The sequence below is a fragment of the Pseudorca crassidens genome, chromosome 2 (assembly GCF_039906515.1).
Source record: "Pseudorca crassidens isolate mPseCra1 chromosome 2, mPseCra1.hap1, whole genome shotgun sequence".
NCBI lineage: Eukaryota > Metazoa > Chordata > Mammalia > Artiodactyla > Delphinidae > Pseudorca > Pseudorca crassidens.
The window spans coordinates 32542689-32565521 of record NC_090297.1 but is presented as its reverse complement, the minus strand read 5'-3'; the positions used below and the strand labels follow the sequence as shown (position 1 = coordinate 32565521).

At 41.0% G+C, this 22833-nt stretch overlaps 1 protein-coding gene across 3 annotated transcripts in view; it reads right to left on the bottom strand.

Moving 5' to 3' along the window:
* The window catches only part of SMAP2 (small ArfGAP2), a 47674-nt gene that overhangs the window by 15020 nt on the left and 9821 nt on the right, over positions 1-22833 (bottom strand). For 2 of the 3 annotated variants that reach the window (XM_067725653.1, XM_067725656.1), the window contains exons 2-4: positions 2642-2775; positions 1308-1393; positions 258-336 (exon numbers count right to left, since the gene is read on the bottom strand). In XM_067725653.1, the coding sequence (XP_067581754.1) occupies positions 258-336; positions 1308-1393; positions 2642-2775 (299 nt within the window). Of the gene's footprint in view, positions 1-257; positions 337-1307; positions 1394-2641; positions 2776-19162; positions 19184-22833 lie in introns of those variants that run through there. The other variant, XM_067725654.1, reaches the window with a different exon arrangement.

Here is a 22833-nt window from a genome sequence, read left to right as displayed (position 1 = left end):
CATGTCCATTTGAAGAATTTGGAACTGGGAATCACTAACACCTAAATCCAAATCATGGTAAAGAATTCACTGGTGGTTGGTCCATCCCTGCGGCAAAAGTTTGCTCCATGATACCTCATGGTCTTGATTCTATAGCTGGCTTTTCTTTTTCTTTATGGACTTAGAGTATTTTGGTAGCTGTTCTTCAAATTCCCACCTGGGCTGATTAATAAGCAAATTACTTATTATGAACAAAACTTGAAAGATTTACAACCAACCCTAAAGGCATTGATGTCCAGACTTCGGTCCATGTATTTCTTCTTCTCATATTTATCTCGAATAAATCCCTCGACAGCTCTGCAAAAAGCTTATTAAGGATAAATCAAACAAATCTTTCTCATGGAATGACTATAAAAGGTCAATTTGTATCTCATGGAACATTGTTCTCCTCTCTCCCTCCTGCCTGGTTTCCCCATATGGCTCCTGTCTCTTCATGTGGGGTTTCCCTGACCAAAACCTTTAAATGCCTCCTTCGTGGTTACTGCAGGGAATCATCATTTCCTAGGATTTTCCTTCAGAGCAATGATAGCAGAAAACGGGATCAATCTTCATTTTGACATCAGTGGAGCCTGTGGCTATTCTAGAATACAGGTAAAGCAGTCAGTTATCTATTTTAACAAGTCTTAAACAAAGGCACCCGAGTGCCCCTTATAACCTCTTGTGCCCCACTGCCAGATTCTGATCAGTGGATCCTCTGCAGGGCCCCAAATCTGCATTTAACAGGTTCCACCTGCACCCACCCAAAGCAAACTCTAACAAGATGGTCTACAAACCACATTTTGAGAAGCACTGCGTTCAGGGGGTTTGGTTTTATGAGCTGAGTGCTATCTCCTTTTGAGGGGATGGGGGAAGAAAGTTATGGATTAACTGGTCAACAACAGTTAATTCTTTGAGCTAGGACATAAAAAGGTGTCAAAAATGAATGGTAGTTTTGCTAACTCAACATAGCACAATAAATATTCTTTTTATCAAACAATGGTTTCAGAGATCCAAAAATTATTAGAGATGTCACTTTATGGAAGAATTCACAGTGAACCACTGCAGTCTTAATTCCTGAACAGTCTTCCCCATGTGACACCACCATTCTGACATTAGACAGTATATGTGGACTTCCTGTGTGTCTCGGTTGCTGGAGAGAGGAAAAGCCAGACTTCGACTAATCCACATATAAATATGGCCCAGTCAGATCATGGGTTCTGAGTCTTGTGTGACTCTCCCAAAACACCAAAAAAACCACTCAGCCTTCTGAGTTGCTCCAGAAAAGATACGGGTCTATTTGAGGTCGCCGAAAGGTCTCAGGTAGGTAGGCTTCATAAAGTCGGTTTGCCTTTCCATTCCCCATCTCTTGCATGCACTGCAATAAAAAAGATGTGGAAACAAGGAATGTCACATCAGGAAAGAATTGAAAAACTTCTCACCCAATTGTACCATTTTACAATTGAAGAACCAACCTAGGGAGTGGGAGAACTGAGATTTAAACCTGTCTTCTGGTTTCCAATCCATGATTCTCTCTGCTCTACTCCCAACCATTTACTTTCACAGCTGTCTTTCCTGCCACCCCTCCTCCTTTTATTGAAAGACTTGTCTGACAGGATACATTTAATTCAATAATAATTCAAGATCCCATGTGAAAGTCCAAGACATAGCTGCCAATCAAAATGTCTACTTGGCAGGCAATAATCAGTGCCTAATCAGGCAGGCAATAATCAGGAACAACTACAATTCTGAGTTTATAGCAGTAATTAACCTATTCCGTTGTAGTACCAATAAATGTGCTTCTCATTAGGCTTTTGAAAGACTCCTTAACACTTGTGAGAGAGAAATTCCAAGATTTTAAAAAATCTTCAAATTCCCAAATACCTCCATGGCATGTAATTTCCTTCATAAGATACAGTAAAGTGTAACTGGAAAATATAACTAACCTTTTAGTCCTTTAGTGAATCCATAAAAATAATCTAAAGTAACTTCTAAAGCCATTTTCTGTTAGGAATAACCTCTTATTTCTAACACCAACTTTAGCAACTCGTTTTGTTTGGAGCTTCTTTCCCCCCAAACAAAGGAAAAAAAATTTTTTTTAAAAATTACTTTAACAAGTTTCAATGCAGGAAGAGAATATAGAACAATGAAGCCACATCGAGGTGCAGCTCTTGGGCCAGGCTGGACTCACTAACTTAAGCGTCTCATGCCCAGCCCACCAACCTAACAGCAAGCAAGATTCATATATGCATTTCTGCAATAAAACACTATTATAAGTGTATGCGTTGGAGGGTTTTCTTCTTTTAAGTGAGTATCCAAAACTATAAATGTTAGATCTGCAAATGCCAAGGCCCTTAGAAAATAATCCAAAGATCCCCCTTTATACCTTCACGGATCCATGGGGTCCTAGTCCATAGACTATTAGTGCTTTGAAGGAAGCAAAATATAAGTAGAATAACCTGTGTCTTAAATACAAAGATTAAAAATGTTAAATGTGACATAAGTGTTTAACAACTAAACTTTCCTTTACCTTCACCTTTATGCCCAGTTTGACTGAAATTCATCCGGAACTACTTTTACATGGAAATATGGGAGCAGTTGACTCACTCTTGGGCTGTGTAAATACCTGGATCTGTTCCTGAGTCCACTGGTCGAGGTTAACTGATTTTACCCTGGATATGTGCACCCCGAGATTCCTGTGGATTCCAGCACATCGAATGCAGATGAACACACCAATGTTCCAGGAGGCCCATCGTGGTCCTGTGAAGGTCAGGAACAGGGCAATAAAGTACCAATTAAAACAACATTCAAGACCCAAAGTGGAATATTTAGGTTATCAGACAACATTTCTGCTAGAACATAAGTGAGAGAACTGTTACCACAATCATCTTTAAAAAACTTTTTTTTAGATTTTATTTTTATTTTTTTGGCTGTGCTGTGAAGCTTGCAGGATCTTAGTTCCCCAACCAGGGATTGAACCTAGGCCCTGGCAGTGAAAGTGCTGAGTCCTACCCACTGGACTGCCAGGGAATTCCCATAATCACCTTTCTTTAAAAAATTGATTTTGTTCATTCCTCCAAGAATCAGCTTTCTTTAAGTTTAAATTTTTTTTAAGTGTACAACACAGTGGTTTTTAGTATTCTCAGACAGTGGTACACCATCACCACTATCTAATTCTGGTGATGGTGTACACCCCAAAAAGAAATCTCAACCCCATTAGCAAGCAGTCCCCATTTCCTCCCAACTTCCCCCCACCCCAGACCCAGGCAACCACAAATCTACTTTCTGTCTCTGTAGAGCTGCCAATTCTGGACATTTATATAAATGGGATTATATAATGTGTGGGCATTTGACTAGGGAGCAGCTTTTTACAGTATCTGATAATATAAGTGTTGAAATGCAAATATTATAATACTGTTACTCATGGTTTTTAAAAATCCCAGGAGAACAATGGGAAGTCATGTCACATTCTATTTAGTATCTTACACGAACAGCCCTCCCTCAAGAAACATTTCAATGGTAGTGAGACCTGGATTCAGTTTTCCTACCAGGAAAAAAGATACAGACATGCCATGCCAGCTCAAGGCTCAGCCTGAAATTTAAAACTTTGTTTATCTTCCCCTCCCAACCAGGCCTATAAAATATGCATCCAGATTCACTTACTAGGATCCTTTCCCCTCGGGCTGATGTCCCTACTTTACCCAACTACAGAATTATTTAGATTCACGATTGTCAAATAATAAAGATACTTATAGCAATAAAAAAGAAATCTCAGATATGTTTTTCAGTAAAATTCTGTTACATAATCTCCCATCCCCTGCCAACTTTGCTCACCCTAATAATCACTCTGGGAAATTTTCAAACTCTTCTTCATAATTTTTATACAGGATAAAACTGACTTACTTTTATATGACGCCTGCCAAACACCTGCTGAAAAATCACTAATATTTCCTCTGCCATCATTCCACTAAGCAGAAATTTACCACATAAAGAAGCATGATGTCAAAGTTAGAGGTTTTGATAAAGAGGTGAAAAGACACTAATTGATTTTCTGCAGAGATAAAGAGGACCTGCATTTGGAGCAACAAAGGACATGAGGTTTCAATTCTGGACACACATAATAGTTTGGTTGGTCTAAGGGTTTTGGCAGCAGTTTTAATAAGGGAATGCTAAAATCATATGGCAGAAAATTATTCTTAGAAATTTGAATCTGCAATTACTATAAGTAAGAATGTAATTTTTGGACAAAGATATTACTGATACTATGGCAAAAACTACAAATACAGAAGGCTCAAGTCCTCCTTATAACCACCAGGTGGTGTTCTCTGCCTCAAATTTTATCCCAATACCCTCTTACTGCTCTAATCTTGCTAGGCTCAGATTTATCTTCTAAAAAGACCTTCAGTCCCTTCAAATCCCCAGATTTGCACAGTAGATCTGCTATGTAGCCAATAAACACACAAATGATCCACACACTTCTTCCAGTGGGAGTTAACATAAACACAAAACAGAAAACCTAAATAGATGTGAATGAGGTTCCTTAGCGTGCTGTACGTCTATTTTGGGTTACAGTTTTCATAAAGGAACTCAGATAAAATCTAAATTATACAGGATTTAAAATGGGACCAAAAGTTAATATTTCATGTTTCTTTACCATTTTCCCTTTGCTCGAGATTCTAGAACTCATAAGATAGTTACATTATATTTGTTTGCTAACAAAATCAGAAGCCAAAAACACTAATTAAAAGGTAGCTGTGGGACTTCCCTGGTGGTGCAGTGGTTAAGAATCTGACTGCCAATGCAGGTGACATGGGTTCGATCCCTGGTCCGGGAAGCAACTAAGCCCGTGTGCCACAACTACTGAGCCTGCGCTCTAGAGCCCGCGAGCCACAACTACTGAAGGCCACATGCCTAGAGCCCATGCTCCACAACAAGAGAAGCCACTGCAGTGAGAAGCCCGCGCACCGCAATGAAGAGTAGCCCCTGTTCACTGTAACTACAGAAAGCCCGTGCTCAGCAACAAAGACCCAACGCAGCCAAAAATAAAATTAAAAAAGTAAAAAGTTACCTGTGGAATGTTATGCTATTTGCTTCCTGACCCTAAGTCTGGAGAAGGTGATTCCCAAACATCTAAGCTACTGTCACAACTGTGGAATTTCTCCAGATCCCGTTCCAGAGTATTTACCGTCTCTTTGCCTTGGAGGAATACAAGACTAAATCCTGATATTCTGGAGCCACTAACAAGGCCTCAGTATAGAAACATAGGCAATGAAAGGTCATGAAAGGTCAGAGGAAGCCTTCTCTGCTCCCCCTCCCACATCCCTCTTACAACCTTTCCCCAGTGAAATACGGACAGTTCTATCTCAGACACTCAGCCTCCTTTAGTTTTAAGCCACTAGATTTATTAATCAATAACTGCACGCTCCGTAAAGGATTCTGAAATTGGAGAAAGTGAAAACACAGGAGAGATACTTACATGGCTGAAAATATGGGAAAACGGTGTTGTTGTTAAAAGCATAATCTTTGCAGCCAGAAAAAAACTTACATTTCGAAGGTCAGCTTCATCAATGATTAGCTGTGTGACCTTCAGAGAGATACTTAAGCTTCCTAAACCCCAGTTTCCTCATCTACAAAATGTGCACAATAATATTCACCTCACACTGCTGAGAATATGGAGGGGTAATAATAAAAGAGAGCTACATATAAGAACATGGCATAGAATGAGATTTCTGGAACCCATTTCCCATTCATCTCCTTCATGATAAGAGCATGTTTTGTTTTGTTTTTTAATTAATTTATTTATTTTTGGCTGTGTTGGGTCTTCGTTGCTGCACCCGGGCTTTCTCTAGTTGCGGTGAGCGGGGGCTACTTTTTGTTGCGGTGCGCGGGCTTCTCATTGAGGTGGCTTCTCTTTGTTGCAGAGCACAGGCTCTAGGCATGCGGGCTTCAGTAGTTGTGGCACGTGGGCTCAGTAGTTGTGGCTCGCGGGCTCTAGAGCGCAGGCTCAGTAGTTATGGTGCATGGGATTAGTTGCTCCGTGGTATGTGGGATCTTCCCCGACCAGGTCTCGAACCCGTGTCCCCTGTATTGGCAGGTGGATTCTTAACCACTGCGCCACCAGGGAAGTCTGATAAGGGCATGTTAATGAATTCATATGTATAAGCCAACACTATGCAACACCACAGAATGCTGCTTGTTAGACAGGAATGTGAGTTCTAGTCCTTAAACGCCAGAATCAAAATCAACGGACTGAAGAGCAGAAAGAAACTTACCCTCGATACAATTTCAAAGTCTTCTAGAAAACATGAAATTTTAAGCAGCTTCTTTTATCTCCCTCAAAATATTCCTTGAGAATATACTACTTAAACCCCCAGCTGTTCCCCTTTTCTGTTATACGCCCCCGTCCTGCCCTGGTGTCCATACACGCCTCCACTCTACACACAGAGGAAGGTGGGAAGCTGACAGCCATCTGATGTGCCTGGATTCCACAGTACCTGGTACTGTTGCTACAAGGCCAGCCTACTTAAACACGGGATACGTGCAAAGATAATCCAATTGTTCCATACACATTGGCCATGGCAACCAGGGAGAAAATATAAAAGATACCATTTTGAAGTTGAAAATGGAAAGAGACTCTGAGAGGCAATGTTTCAAACCATTTTGAAAGCAAAGAGGATGATAGACAGCGATATAAACTGGTAGTGATTAGCACAACATAAGAGCAAGGTCATGGCTAAGTGAACATATTCATCAGGGGCCTACAAGCAGGCTCAGGAAGCATTAAGCAATATTAAAATTAATAAATAATCACTCTGCAATGAGGGATCAGTAAAAATGAAGAAAGTATATGGATCTGGCTAATCTGCCAAGCAATCAGCTCTAGTAAGTACCAGCCCAGTATCAGGGAAATCTGGGCTTACACTGACTAGTTACACGCCTTTTGACAAGATTCTCCAGGGCTTATTTCTCCATTTGTAAAATGGAAAGCATATAAATAAATCCAATTTACATTCAACTACTGGATGGCTTCTGCATAACCGAGTTAACTACTGATGCCCAGCTGCAAATTTTTCTTGCTGCTGAAACTTCCCCCATCACCAGAGCTACTAGGCCTAGGAGGGTTCTCGGCTTGAGAAATCAGCAGAGAGAAAAGAACTAGAGTTACAGATAGCTTGAACCTACTATTATAATAATTACAACTTGTTGATCTCTAACCTATGGAGTTCCAAAAAATAAATGTTAAGGGGGAGAAAAAAACATTGCTAAATCAATGGATACCCATAAGTTAGACCTGACAGCATCTTGGAGCTGTTGAAAAACTCTTCAGCAGGAAGGGTCAAGGAAGGGAGAGAAATTCTCTTCCATCTTCCATCCAAGCCCTGTTGAATCTACCTTGGAAACTTTCCCAGAATCTATCCATTTCTACCTAGACCTTCTCATATCTCACCTATAAGCATTCATTTTTTTAAAATGGGCGTAAGATTTTCTTGTTAGCTCTTCTTTAAAAATTTTTATTGAAATATAGTTAATTTACAATGTTGTATTAAGCATTCATTCTTTTAATATTATTTATTGAGTACCTACTATGTGCCAAGCACTCTGCCTGCTAGGTACCAGGAATACAAAGGCAGAGACAATAAAGATGAGATCCCCTATTTCAAAGAGCTCACAGAGTAACAACTAAACAGACTCCCACCAGAATAATCTCTCCAAAACACAAATCTGTACAGATCAGGCCCCCAAATGTAAACTTTTCATGTAGTCTCAAATATAGAGGTGAAAATGTAAATTGGTGCTAATTTTCTGAATGGCATATTCCAAACTGAACTCTCAATCTCTTGCCACAAAACCTGTTCTTCCTCCATTCTTCTCCATCTTAATCAATTACACCTCCATCCGTTCAAACGCAGCAGTCAGAAATTTATACATCATTTTCTTTCTTTTTTTTTTTTTTTTTTCCTGCGGTACGCGGGCCTCTCACTGTTGTGGCCTCTCCCGTTGCGGAGCACAGGCTCCGGACGCGCAGGCTCAGCGGCCATGGCTCACGGGCCCAGCCACTCCGCGGCATGTGGGATCTTCCCGGACTGGGGCACGAACCCGTGTCCCCTGCATCGGCAGACAGACTCTCAACCACTGCGCCACCAGGGAAGCCCTATACATCATTTTTTATACCTCTCTTCTTCAATCGCCATATCTACACCATCACCAAGACCAAATATCTCTCAAATCAGTATCTCCTCTCTCCATCTGCAACACTATTTCTCTAATCCAAACGCACCAGATCTCTTGGACTAGTGCGATAACCTCCTAATTAATGTCTCTCTCTGCTTTTACATTCCCTTCTCCTCCAACACCAAACCAAAACCATTCTCTGCAAAACAGTCAGCTTGAGCTCTTAAAGAAGCAAAAGTGACCTTGTCACTCAGCTGCTTAAAACCTTTCTAGGGAAGCCTGCCTTCTGTCACTGTTGGATTAAAGAACAAAATCCTTAACGTGGTCTCCAAGGTCTTATATGATCTGGCCCATGGCTACTTCCCCAGCTTCTCAACTCCAATCACGCCAGCTTTCTTTCGTTTCCTCAAAACAGCAACATGTTCTTTACTTAGGGCTTCTGGCCTTTGTACACGCTGCTCTCACTGCCTAAAGAGCTCCTTCCCCAACCACTATCCACCCCTTGTAGCCTGGTCAACTCCTATATATCAGCTGAAAAGCTTCTTCCTCAAAGGAGCCTTTCCTTGGTCCCCCAATCTAAACCAGATTATATTCTCTCTTCCATCTTTTCTTCTGGTTTTTACATTTCGTTATGGAAAATTTCAAACACACAAAAGCCGAGCATAATTAACCAGCAGCTTCATCAATTATCAACCTCTGGCCAATCTTACTTCAGCTATACTCCCACACACTCAACTCCCAACCTTGGAATATTTTGAAGCAAATCCCAAATATCATACCATGCAATCTGCATATACTTTGGTATATACCTCTAAAAATAAGGACTTTTCAAAGGTTATAGACTTTCACTTATTTTACCCTTTACTTTTTCTTTCTAAGTTGTACCATATTTTATCATATATTTATTTATGTGATCGCTGAACATGTCTTTTCCACTAAACTATAAGTGCCACAAGAGCAGGCAGATCTGTGATGTTCACTGTTACATTCCCAGGACACAGCACAGTTCCTCGCACACAGCAGGGAGGCAAAATTTGTTTAAAAATTAATTGAGGGCTTCCCTGGTGGCGCAGTGGTTGAGAGTCCGCCTGCCGATGCAGGGGACACGGGTTCGTGCCCCGGTCCGGGAAGATCCCACATGCGGCGGAGCGGCTGGGCCCGTGAGCCATGGCCGCTAAGATTGTGTGTCCGGAGCCTGTGCTCCGCAGCGTGAGAGGCCACAACAGTGAGAGGCCCGCGTACCGCAGAAAAATAAAAATAAAAATAATAATAATTGAAAGTAAGTAAATCCTTTGAAGGCCACCCACTCCTGCTGTAAGAATTCATCAGGGAAACAACAGGTCAAGTACACAAAGAAATATATTAAGAATGTTCAGTAATATATTAATGTTCCAACAAAAAACATCAACAGATTCCATAAAAGAACTATGATATCACTACTCAGGGAAAAGAAAATTGTAGCTCTTTATTTAATATAGAAACATGTCCATGTTATATTAATTATAAAATACAATTTTAAACAGTATAAACAGAACAAATCAAACCATTTTTGTTTAAGAATGTGAATAAATGTATATGTATGCACAGAAAAAATTGTCTAGAAGAATACATGTAAAATATTAAAAGCTATTATTTCTGGGTAGTGGGACTGTGAAATATTTATTTTCCTATTTTTTAACATACTCTCTGAATTGTTTGCAATGAACTTGCATTACTTCTGTAATGAGAAAAAACAGTACAGGTATTTTAAAAACAAAACAACAGAGCCATCCGTGGCTCCTTACTGGCTGAAAGATAAGTTGAAACTCCTTAGCATGATAATAAAGCCCTTTAAGAGCCCGTGCTTTACACAGGATGAGCAAGTCATCATTCTGAAAAATGTCATGACTCACGCCTCTTTGCCTACACCTTCTTCCTACCTGAAATGGCTTTCTCCTTCATTCCCTGCTCGAACACTTCAAAATCTAGTCCAATGTCACCTCTTTCTGCGAGGCCATCAAGGGAATAAATCTTGACCTTTGCTATGGCTAAGAGTCCATTGCCTGCTTTGCTCTTCCAATACTTAATATCTTATCACAATTAGTTGCTTACGAAACTTTCTTGCCCTAAATAGACTATCAGCTCTGGAAGGCAAGGACCTTGTCCCTTCATCATTTATCCCAAACATTTACCACCATACTTGCAAGTAGTACATACAAAATAAGTATTTGTTAAATGAAGTCATCAATTAACAAGATAAAAAGCATACAATTTTTTTTCTGTCTTGTAAAATGAAGGGAGAAGAACTTTTCAAACACTTTCAAGGCAAAGATATTACCCAGAAAAGGGATTAGGTTACTTTGGTGAGGCTCCAAAGGCATAACTAGCACCAGTGAGTAGAAGTTGATTTGGGAACACTCCGGGGAAGAATTTCCTAACTCATAATTAAGGTTGCGTGAAAACAAATGCAGCATATCCAAAAACAGTGGAATCCCAGTAAGTGCAAGTGTTCAAGAAAAGGCTGGATGATCAACTCTCAGGGATGGTGGAGAAATGATCCCTGCACAGTGGGTGGGGTAAACCATGAGCTGTAAAGTCCCTTCTAGTACCATTGTTCTACTGGCTGATTTGTAGGAAATTTTCATGTCCCTTCCTGCTTGAAATTCAGTGGTTCTGAAGGTACAATGTGAAATAATCTATGAAGATGTTAGGTCTTTTTTTTTTTTTTTTTGGCCGCATCATGAGGCATAAAGGACCTTAGTTCCCTGACCAGGGATCAAACCTGTGCCCCCTGCAGGGGAAGCACGGAGCCCTAACCATTGGACCTCCAGGGAATTCCCTGAAGATGTTAGATCCTGATGAGTCTAAAAACATGAAATCAAATTCAGTTCATGGAGCCTATGATTGGCACTGAAAGCTGGTTTAAACGTGATAGACACATAAGGAAGAACCTCCATCAACACATTCTGATTTGAAAATAGAAGCAAATTTCTCCTGAACTTAGCGTGTCATTAACTCCAGCATGAAATTCGAGAATCAAAGCAAAGAAGCAGCAGTATTTGTTTTAAGAACAATTCTAACCCTAGGTACCTCAGTTCCACTCATTATATCCCTTCAACCCTTGATTCACTACAAAGAAGAATACACATAAACACCAGTGGCATCTTGGAGAAATTAAGTAGGGCTACTAAGAGGTATGTTTATCAGCCTATTTCCATCTACACAAAAGAGAATTCACCTAGTTCCCTATTCCAAAATAACAATAAACAGTAACTTTGAACCTCTGTAAGTACAAACATTTTAAGGAACCATGAGGCCAAAATAAAAGCTTACTCAATCAACCTCTGCTCTGAGTACACTCTGCAAGAGAAGTAAGTCCCTTTCCATCCGGTACATCTTGTAAGAATGTTGTTTCCTTTTGTCAAAAAGAGACACTGTCCACGTTCATATATTTGAAAAAGCAGAAGTTAATCTTTTTTTGTTTTGTTTTTTTTGCGGTACGCGGGCTTCTCACTGTCGTGGCCTCTCCCATTGCGGAGCACAGGCTCTGGACGCGCAGGCTCAGCGGCCATGGCTCACGGGCCCAGCCGCTCCGCGGCATGTGGGATCTTCCCGGACTAAGGCACGAACCCGTGTCCCCTGCATCGGCAGGCGGACTCTCAACCACTGCGCCACCAGGGAAGCCCTAAAAGTTATCTTCTTAAATGTTTGAGACAAAACAAATTGAAAGATTTCTGAGATTGATTGGAGAATAAAGGTAAATACTACACCAAGGCATTTAAAATTGGAAAATCAGAGGTGGAAAGAACATTAGAAGTCGGTGAGTCTAACCTTCTCATTAGTCATTGAGATCCTTTTATCTGGTTCCTCCCTAAACAGCTCTGGTACTAAGTCAGTTATGTACCATTTCAAAAGGAAGGCCATTCTACTGTTGGATGGCATTGAATACTAGAGATGCCTTCTTTACACTGAGTCCCATTAATCTGCCTTCTTACCATTTTTACCTCCTGGTGCTACTTCTATACTACTCCCATATTTATATAAAATAACAAAAAATACAAGATACAGATAGAGGTTTGGAGATTCTAGAAGAAGAGAGCAGCTATTCTACACTCAACTAAAATACAAGCCAGTTGAGCCAACTTAATCCAGGAGGTCAATGACAGAACAGATGTAGCAAACAAACTGCTATGATATCCATGGAGACAAAGCAAAGCAACGTTATCCTCCTACCAGGTAACCAGAAAAAGGTGGTTAGTGAAGTAGAACACTGCTGAGCACTCACTGATGAAATAGTTAGTCTACATCTAAACCCATTTCAGCAGATAACTTAAAATGGTCTTTGGGGCTTCCCTGGTGGCGCAGTGGTTAAGAATCTGCCTGCCAGTGCAGGGGACAGGGGTTCGAGCCCTGGTCTGGGAAGATCCCACATGCCATGGAGCAACTAAGCCTGTGCACCACAACTACTGAGCCTGCGCTCTAGAGCCAGCCCGTGCTCCGCAACAAGAGAAGCTACCGCAATGAGAAGCCAGCACACCACAACAAAGAGTAGCCCCCGCTCGCCGCAACTAGAGAAAGCCCGCGCGCAGCAACGAAGACCCAACTCAGCCAATAAATAAATAAATTCTTTTTAAAATAAAATAAAATGGTCTTTCTCTAAAGACATTAAAGCTTGTAACACTAGGAAATCAACAGGGAAGTGGAATGGGGGCTAGTGGGAAAAAAGGAGGAGACATTGTTAATCTTTCTCTTGCCGTTAGTAGTGCTTACAATGGATTGGCCTTGACCTTGCTCTGCTCTGGAGCGGGGGTGGTGGTGGAGAAAATTAAATACAATTTTTAAAAAGCCTACAGAAAGTAATAAAACTAAAACAATAAAACAGCCAAAGGGCCAGCGCTAGAACAAGGCACATGTCTACTGCTGGGGGCAGCAGCTTTCTCAGTTTCTCTATACACTGGCTATTCATTTCCTTTAAATCCTAGGAAAACCGGTGCTTGCTCTGAATTAGTCCAGTAACATGCTTGTACATATCTCATGGTATTTACCTGACCCCTGCTAGCCACAAAGCTATGGGCTAAAAGATAATAACTGTATCTCTAAAATTAATTAAACTACTCTGAAAAGACTGAAGGAAGGGCAATTAACTTTTAGTAAATTTAGCTCCACATCAATCTTATTTGCCTTATTTATTATTGGAAGGTAAAGCTTTATTGCAGGTTAGGCTCTAACTCTTCCTTCCTGGCTATCCCAGCAGTGGACGGTAACTAATGTATACTTAGGTGATGTTTCTGGTAATAAAGACGACCAAATCAAACAACCTGTATCTTTATTACTCAACTCTATTTCCCAGAATACTTCAGAAGGGAAAGGACCAGGTCCTAGTTTGAGCTTTTTTTTTTTTTTTTTTTTGCCTCTGAAAAGGACATTCTGCCAAGGTATGTGCTGATGATGTCACTGCCCCATTTGAAGACATGTAATTTAGACCCCCACTGTCAACTGAACTCCAAACTAAGTGTGGCTTAAATTCTTCCATGATCTGGGCCTTTCTAGAATCAATTCTTGTTATTCCTCTTCTTACTTCTATACACCAACAAAGACATCACTTCCTCTAAAACGGTGTGTGTAGCTGCCAGCTGCTAGGTTCCAGCCACACAGAGAAATCTGAGAGGGTGACTCTCACCCACAGACACCCAGAGGCCTTTCTCTGATTTGGGAACAAGAGGCAGACTGAGGGACTCCCGGACAAGGTGAGTCCCTGATTCTACACAGAGGGCCTCTGACTGCCACAGAGGTGTCTTTCCAGCCAGTCCTGGAGCAGCAGCTGTGCAGTACTGCTGGCGGTGCTCTCTAAACGCCTGAGACCCAAGTCTCTTGGGGTTTCCCTGGGAGGTTCTGGTATGTGATGCTATGATTGTTTTCATAGTAGAGAGCTGATATATTTTAAAGAGGGGAAAAGAGCTAGCCGAAACATCTTCTGCCCGGGTTGAAGAATCTCATAAAGTCAGTGAGAAGATTAGACTGCTTACACAAGCTGATGCCTGCAGCAGAGGCCAGTCCTCTGACATTACAAACCTTGAGTATGGCAAAACGTAATAATCCAAACATGTCCACCTCTTTACTTGAGAACACAGTAGATTTTCTTCAAAAATAACTAGAAGTGAGCCCCTAAACTTTCATTTCATGGAGGGATGGTGGCTTGCCTTCAAGGACATACATGGTTACTCAAAGATATGTCAAACTCTCTCCAACCCTTAGTGACTGGTGCCAAAACACCCTAAAAGCGCCTCAGAAGAATGCAGAACAACTTCAGAGGGAAAGAATGGATGGTATGGTTGAAAACACTCATTTTCAGGAAAGCCTAGGATTGCTTTCCCGAGAAGCTGCAGGATGGGGGCAAAGAGTGTGGGAAGTGAAGAAAAAAAAAGCTTGAAAACTCAACTACACGGGTGAAATAGGTTGTAAATCATAAAAAGAGCCAGCTAAAAAGATCTATGACAAAAACTGTGCTGGAGAGGACAAATTTACCTGCTCTCTTTAGAGATTATGTGGATGACGGCGATTTGGGATTAGACAAAAAGAATGGATCAGAAAATGGAGACCACCTAGACTATGAGTCAGAAGTCGATTCAAAGAAACTCATCCATGCTGTTACTTAAATGTTTCCTTAAAAAGGCTCGAAGGAGAAAAGCAAGGAACATTTTAAAAATTATGTGAAGATGGGTTCCCTGGTGGCACAGTGGTTAAAAATCCGCCTGCCAACGCAGGGAACATGGGTTCGCACCCTGGTCCAGGAAGATCCCACGTGACGCAGAGCAACTAAGCCCGTGTGCCACAACTACTGAGCCTGCGCTCTAGAGCCCGTGAGCCACAATTACTGAAGCCCGCATGCCACAACTACTGCAGACGAGCACCTAGAGCCCGTGCTCCGCAACAAGAGAAGCCACCGCAATGAGAAGCCCGCACACCACAACGAAGAGCAGCCCCTGCTCACTGCAACTAGAGAAAGCCCAGGCGCAGCAATGAAGACCCAACGCAGCCACAAATAAATTAATTAATTTTAAAAAAATTATTGAAGACAATCAAATGAAAAGGAGCTTACAAGTCAAATGAGAAATTTCCAAACTGAGCAACCCTCTTTGCAATTTGAATATTCACAGCTTGAAAGTGAAATTCAAAAGCTTCAGCTTAAACTTCAAATAGTGACTGAACTACATCAACAACATATAATGAAACTTTGCACAAAGTTTATCAAGGAGGGAATTTACTGCTTAGAAGAAGAAACTTCCCAAAGTGTACGAAAATATCAGCAGTGTACTCCCCAAGTGCAACTCCTACAGAAAGCTGGCCAAAGACCTAGAGAGAGAATTGGAAAGAAACATTTCCTTCTATCAAAGACGGATCATGTCCCATGAGAAAAAACCCTCAACAAAGTTGGCTGGCATCTCTGTTGACTGAGAGAAAGCTCAACAAGCTAAGAAAAGAAATGGTCACAGGAGACAAAATTGGCCAGAGCAGGGTTTAAATTCCAGCTTTCCCCCAGGGGCTCCTCTGCCCTGCTATTCAGCAAGCAGAGGCCCGAGAGGGTCAGGGAATCCCTCTCCTTCATCAGGTTCCCAGGGAAGAAGGAGGTCAAACCGTGAGGGCTGAGGGACCCAGGGTCATGTCCAGGTTTAATTCCAGAGCAGCCACCTCCTAAATATCCACAAGCATAGTAGGACATCTGCCTAATGTTTTCTGTCTTTAAACGTCCTCTTGATTTCTCTCTTTAGTTAATGGCTGTTATTCAATTGATGCTACATTTGCTTTTACTATAATTCCTAAGATAGGGTTTAATATAATGCTTAAGAATATATTATTTCCACTTCATTGGACTCTCTAGAATTAGACAGCATACCTGCTATACTTTGGCTGCAATAAAAGATCCTCTATTACTTAAAGCATCGATTGAAGTTTGATGTGACCAGGTGGAGGCATTTGAAACAATACAGGAAATGCAACAAGCTGTTATTAAAAATCCATACAAGTAACAATATTTATCCCTATAAATTTTGATTGGTTTTAAAAACAATCTAAAAATAAACAAAAACTAAATAACAACATCCCCAGCTAATCTCAGTACTATTTTTATTGGTTTAGCCCTAAATGCATAGATTAGGGGAACTGACATTTTGCAATTTTTTGTTTCTTGTTTTTAAATTTCTCTTTAACCTCTGTTATTTTGTTTAGCACATGCTTTGCTGTTTAAATGTTTTAAATTTTTATGAAGTCAAAATAAAAGTTTTCCCTTCTAAAAAAAAAACAGTATGTTCATAGCTCTTGTTAAATAAATGCTCCCATGAGAGATCAGTATGAAAGTTGTGGTACACAGTGCTGGGCCTCCAAGTGGGAAGCCCCTCTCTTTCTGGAGAATCTTGAGTTCAGCCTGGAGGATGAGGTCTCTGATCATGCCAGTAACCTTAGGAAGAGGTCTGGATGCCTATCCACTGAGAAATGAGTAAAAGAGCCCTAAGTGCGCAGCAGCACAAGAAGGCTAGTTTGGCTTTATCCTCTGGGTCAAGTTCTCTAGAGAGAAAATTGCTGGTGGTGGGTCCTTAGACAGTACCTTTCACATGCAGCAGGACCTGGTGCTGAAAAAAAAAAAAAAATCAAGCAAGGTAACTAAGAATCTACACTGGTCCTGTGAAGCTAAGGCACGTGACCTCAGGATTCTGAAACAGAACAGGGACTGGAAACAAGCCGAGCGAGGTAGGATCAGAAGTTAAACCTTCAAAGAAAAGGGTGGCTGTTTTTTAGTTTCATATATTTTGTGATAAGTTCCCTTTTTTGTTCCCTCTTTGTACTCAAAGTTCTGAATGGTGTTAACAGGGCTAAGGGAAAAGAATCAAAGGAAGTGATTTGTGTCTATATATGAGCCAGAGCTTTAGAGCAGAGGCAGCAATACGATGAAAGCAATCGATAATCCAGAAGAAGCACCCAAAGAGGGAAAGAGAAGCAGGACACACGGGGGCCACCTGGGCAACTTTCTATCTCTACCTGTGGATTCTCTTTCCTGAATTCATGTTTTGGAGGTTCACAGGTTTGACAAATAAGGAAAACTGGACTACTTATACTTTCTGGATCAACTTAATATTGCTCACAAATAGCTCTACGTGGGCTATTCCATTTGCAAAACCTCATTTTGTGAAAATCTTGCTGTCTCCATCAAGCCTTTTTTCCTTCGTCTTCTGACTCTCACAGCACTGTGTCATTCTCCGGTGGCACTCAGCTATGCTTGTTCTGTCGCTGGGTTTTACATTTGTTTTTATTTTGTGAGCTCCTTTAGGTAACAACTGCCTAAGTTAGCATACTTTTTAAAAAACCTAGAATGAGTATTTTTCTTATGTGGACTTGAGGTTTGAATCCCTTATTACTCAGAAAACCACACAAAGGTGATTTAAATATCCTACATAGAAAATTAGGAGGAAGGGTGTCCTTAATGTTCCTTGTATCCTGGTTAGCTCGGATATTTTGGCTCTAGCTAATTTCCTCTGCACAAAGACCCTGCTTAAAGCATTCATGAATAAGCGAGAAGAGTGGTAGCTGAGGCATGGCTTCTCTGAAAAGGGGAGGGAGGAAATAAAAAATAGCTGCTTTCACTGGGGGCAGGAAGGAGATTATTTCATTAGGAGCCAAACAGTGAGACTATCTCAGTACAAACAATTGTTTGGCTTGAAGGCTCCATGTGGCCAATTACTCTGGCAAAGGCTCAGCTGGAATAGAACACGGAGCCTGCCAGGACTGAGGGATAGAGACTGACACAGGCTCAAGTGTCTCAGTCATGGCTCTGGGATCCCAGAGCATCCCAGCAAGGATGCTCATAGAACACACTCTACCCCAATCAGCAAAGAGCATCATTCTGCACCCAACCCAGTCCAGAATGTGGATTGAAAAGAGATGAGAAAAAGATGACAAAAAAAGAAAAAAGAAAAAGATGACACTGGGGACAATGTAAAGTAATTCAACCTAAAAAGAACATTTTGGGGGTGGGGGAGAGATAAATTAGGACTCTGGGATTAACATATACACACTACTATATATAAGATAGATAAACAACAAGGACCTACTGTATAGCACAGGGAACTATATTCAATATCTTTTAATAACCTATAATGGAAAAGAATCTGAAAAAGAATATATATATATAACTGAATCAGTTTGCTGTACACCTGAAACTAATACAACGTTGTAAACTAAGTATACTTCAAAAAAATTAAAAAATTTTTTAATATAAAATAAAACCAACATTTTGTAGCAAAAGCAATAAGGATAAAACCCAGATCTTATAAGAGAGCTAGAACATTTCAATCACTACCTCAATGGCTTTCATCAGGCTGGGGGTTGGAGGTGTGTAGAGATGGATCGCTGAGCTAACAGCTGGGCAATTATTTCAAAGTTGGCCAGGTGGACCTGATATTTCAAAACTTGACATTATAATTAAACTAATTTCCTATCACTCATGACCTCACTTCAGGAAACAGATGTTTAACTCGATTCTCTAGAAGTTATTGTCTTCACTCCCTGGGGACATTTAGTTCTTTATGTTTTTTAAGTTACTTCCCGTTAAAGCCTTAGCTTCCTCTTTGCAACAACCAATAGCTTCTCATATTCTGAAAAAAATACTGAAGATGCAAAGTAAGCCTGCCCACTGAGGGGAGGCATATCTTTAGAAGAAGCTACCAAAGAAAGGTGATAGAGCTCTTGACCAATGAGATTGCTCTTCATCCTCCAACCCCAGGACAGGTAATAAGCAGCAGAGGACCAATATGAAAATAGATATTAAAAATAGCCACATTCAAACAGTACCACTCTTCTTTCTTTAGAGCTGTGCTTCTCAACTGAAGCAATTTTCCCCACAAGTGGCAATGTCAATGTCTGGAGACATTTTTAGTTGTCACAACTGGCAGAAAGTTGGGGTGCTACTGGCATCTAGTAGGTGAGGCCAAGGATGCTGCTTTACCTCCTGTACAGGACAACCTCTCAACAAAGAAGTATCCGAAACATCAATAGTGCTGAGAAACCATCTTGAAGCCACTTAGTTTGAAGCATGTGAGACATAAGAATATGCCAATCCTGTGGAAAAGCCGTTTCTCTTGTTCTGTAACAAAGAGATAAACATTTTGATACAGAATTCCCAAACTGGAAAGAACCTTAAGGATTATCTAGTCCAAGCACAGCTGGAGAATCTAAGGCCCGGGGAGGTCAAGTCATTTACCCAAGTTCATAGAAGAAATCATCAGCTGGACTGGAATGAGAATCATCTTTCTACACCCCAAATGTGTGTTATACATAGCAGATGCTCAATAATAGTCCCTAAATTGATATCCTATTCTTCAGGGGTTCTTTTCTCTTCTCACACACACATTCGCTGCTGCTGGAAAGCCGAAGGCCTGAGCTTGTGTGTGAAGGCTCATCCACACCCCTTCCCAGCCACGTTCCTCTTCCTCAGAGGAAGCCCAGAAGTGGAGGAGAGCGAAGAACAAGAAGCCAGGCAGAACTCATTTTTCACTTGTTTGAAGGGGAGCTCGTGCTTTTCACACAGGCAGAGAGAGGCTTTACACAAAACCTTCCGAGTCAGCAAATGAACTCTTGTACAAGACCACAGACATGTGAACTTCTTCCTTCCACGACGGTGTGCAGCTTTCCCAACACATCAGAGGAGCCCCAACCAATGGCAAACAGATGGAAAACCAGTGAGAGTTTAACTGAATCACAACCGTATCCAAAAGCTAGAGAACTTTCATCGCTACAGAAACAGCAGAATAGAAATGAATTCTGGGACCAAAATACAGATGGTTAGTCCAGGGACACGCAGAATGTTAGTCATCAAAACAGCCCTGGCTTAAGGGAGCAGAGCAAAAAGTGAAGATTTGCCCTTTCAAAAGAAGATATTCACTATGTTTCAAAAGCCAGGTGTTTCAGAATTGGGTATAATGAGGTACGGGTCGGAAGGTATGGTGCAAGTGGGTGGCGCAAAGATGCCAGCCGTGTGGATAGAAAGTTCCTGCAAAGGGGACATTACGCAGAGGAACTCAGAGCAGGTCTCTTGGGGAAAAAAATTGCGGCTTCGAAAGAGCCAAAGCAAGGTTCTTCAAATTAGACAAACCTGTTCCAGCAGGAACAAGGGGAGCTTCTAAAAGTGTTGCAAGGTTATGATTAATCTCTATGGCAGCTGAGGACAGTGTCTAAATATTTACTCCCAGCCCACAAAAAGGCTAAAGGACTGCTATTTCAGCCTCCCGTTTTACACTCCCTGCTCCATTTCCCCTAAAATGGTGTGTCTCACTGAGACCTCCTACGGAAAGGGCAGAATACCAGCTCTGTGACTGGCTCCAGCTTTCAAGGTGGTACAGATGCCAGAGCACACAAAAGAGATGGTGCACAGAAGCAACTGCCACAGAGCAACCTTGAGATTCACCTGCTCGGCTTCCTGCAACGTCACAGAGCTTCAAATCTCTGAGTTAAGAGTATGAGGGTGACTTTCAAAAAACTAAACAAGATTATGATCTGAACACGCATAACTAGAATAGTGTTCACAACGGACACACAGACACTATGTACCCGATGCTGTGCTTTAGCTAACAGGAAAACACGGGACTCAGTCCCTCTCCTCATGGAATTCACAGTCTAAGGAAAGCTTTGTAAAACAAAAACAAAACACAGTAGCTGTTATTCCCCTTTCCACCAATGTGGGGCTTCTAATCCTCCTTCTCAGTGGACTGAGTTTAAGTGAAGGAGGCCTGTATGAACAACATAAGATGCTGATCAACGGCCCAACGGTATTTCCACATACCAAGTATATAACGTGGAAATTGCACGTGAGATATAAGAACATATCTTGGCCCATCTTGCTGTGATCATGTCCCATAAATCTGTTCCTTACGGTCAAGCCTGGATTCTCCCCAGCTCTCTGTGCTCCTTGTCTCAAATGTCCACTGCCATGAGGCAGTTCAAAATGAACTGCCCCCACGGCAAGGCCATCTCTACATGGGCTCAACCCAGAGGACTCCCTGACAACTCCTTAAAATTAGAGGGCCCACATAACTACTCAACTCTGAACACATAAATAACCCATTAGTCTCACAGCAACACAAAAATTCACAATGTCTCATTATCTTATAACACTGAAAAATTAAGACCCAAGGGTCCAACAATTGGGCAAGAGTTAAGTAATGATATATTCAAACAATGGAATACAATAAAGGCATTTAAATGTTTTTAATGTCATGAAAAATGCTTATGATAAATGTTAAGCAAAACAATAATGATACAAAATTATAATAGTATAAGCTGAAATAAAAAATGGGTGATAAGGATTATATGAAATACCTTCTGCATCATACTTTTTCATACTTTCCAATGATTTTCATCACAAATATGAATAACTTTCATAATGAGAAAAAATAAAGTTTTTGTTCTTTAAAGAAAAGCATTTAATGATGTTTAGCTAATAAGCACAACTGGTCTGGGAGTCTGTTCCTATGGTAACAATTTTTTTTTTTTCTTTTTTCTTTTTGGTCATCCAGCATGTGGGATCTTAGTTCCACGACTGGGGATCAAACCCCCGCCCCCTGCAGTGGAAGCGAGGAGTCTTAACCACTGAACCGCCAAGGAAGTCCCTTTTTTCCCCTTATATGCATAAGAAGTCTAATGAAACTGAGCCTTATTTCTACTCTGCCCTTGATTTGAGTCACTTGTGCCTGGTGCCTATTCACAGACTAGGCTCAACACCAAGTCAGAATGCTCAGAGGAGGTGATTTGGAATCTTCCTGATTCCAATGTTGTATTTAATGATGCTTCCTTTCTCTCACATAAAAGCTAGTAACGTTAATAATAGCACTCACACTCTACGAAAGACCTTTGCTCAAAATTCTCCTCGGTCTGAAACAGTTTCTCCAACCCAACCCCTCACATCTACCTTCAGAGAGACAAAGTCCCCAGTCCTTACAGCTATTATTTCAATAAAAATGCTTTCAGCACAGCAGAAGAGCCTGAATCTTTTCTTTCTTTCTTTTTCAAATCAGCCGTCACACAAATTGGTTTCCATTAGGTCCGTTGTTGCCAGCTATTTTGAACACAAGCATCATGATAAGAACAGGGAATTTCCTTCCTATTTCTCATCAGAGGGCTTGGGTCAGTTATAACCCAAGTGGTAAAGTATCAACAAGAAAAGACACCAATGCCTCTTTCCTCACCAGCATATGATATTACCAGTTCACATGGAAAATTCTGTACGAAATTATTTTTCAAAGGCATTAGAACAAAAACCGTCTAAACAATATTAAGACAAAGTTTTTAACTCAAGGCTTGAAACACTAGAGATCTCATTTCTAAATACACACACACACAGAGGGGACTTCCACTAAGACAAGAAAAGAGGAAGACGTTAAAATTTACTTCGTGTGCACTTCAGGAAGTAACATTGTAGGATTAACATGTAAACTCACATCTAAAGGTATAAGCTCTGAGATAGAGGCATGGGGATTTATGGTCTTCCCATCACTAGCAACTGCTGTGAAAGACAGTATGGCTATTTGCAATAGAGGAAAAGAAAAGGTGCTCTATTTTCTCACATCTCTGTGCTGGGACAGGCTTATCAGCTACAGCTGACAGTAGGTCTCTCTTCCTCCT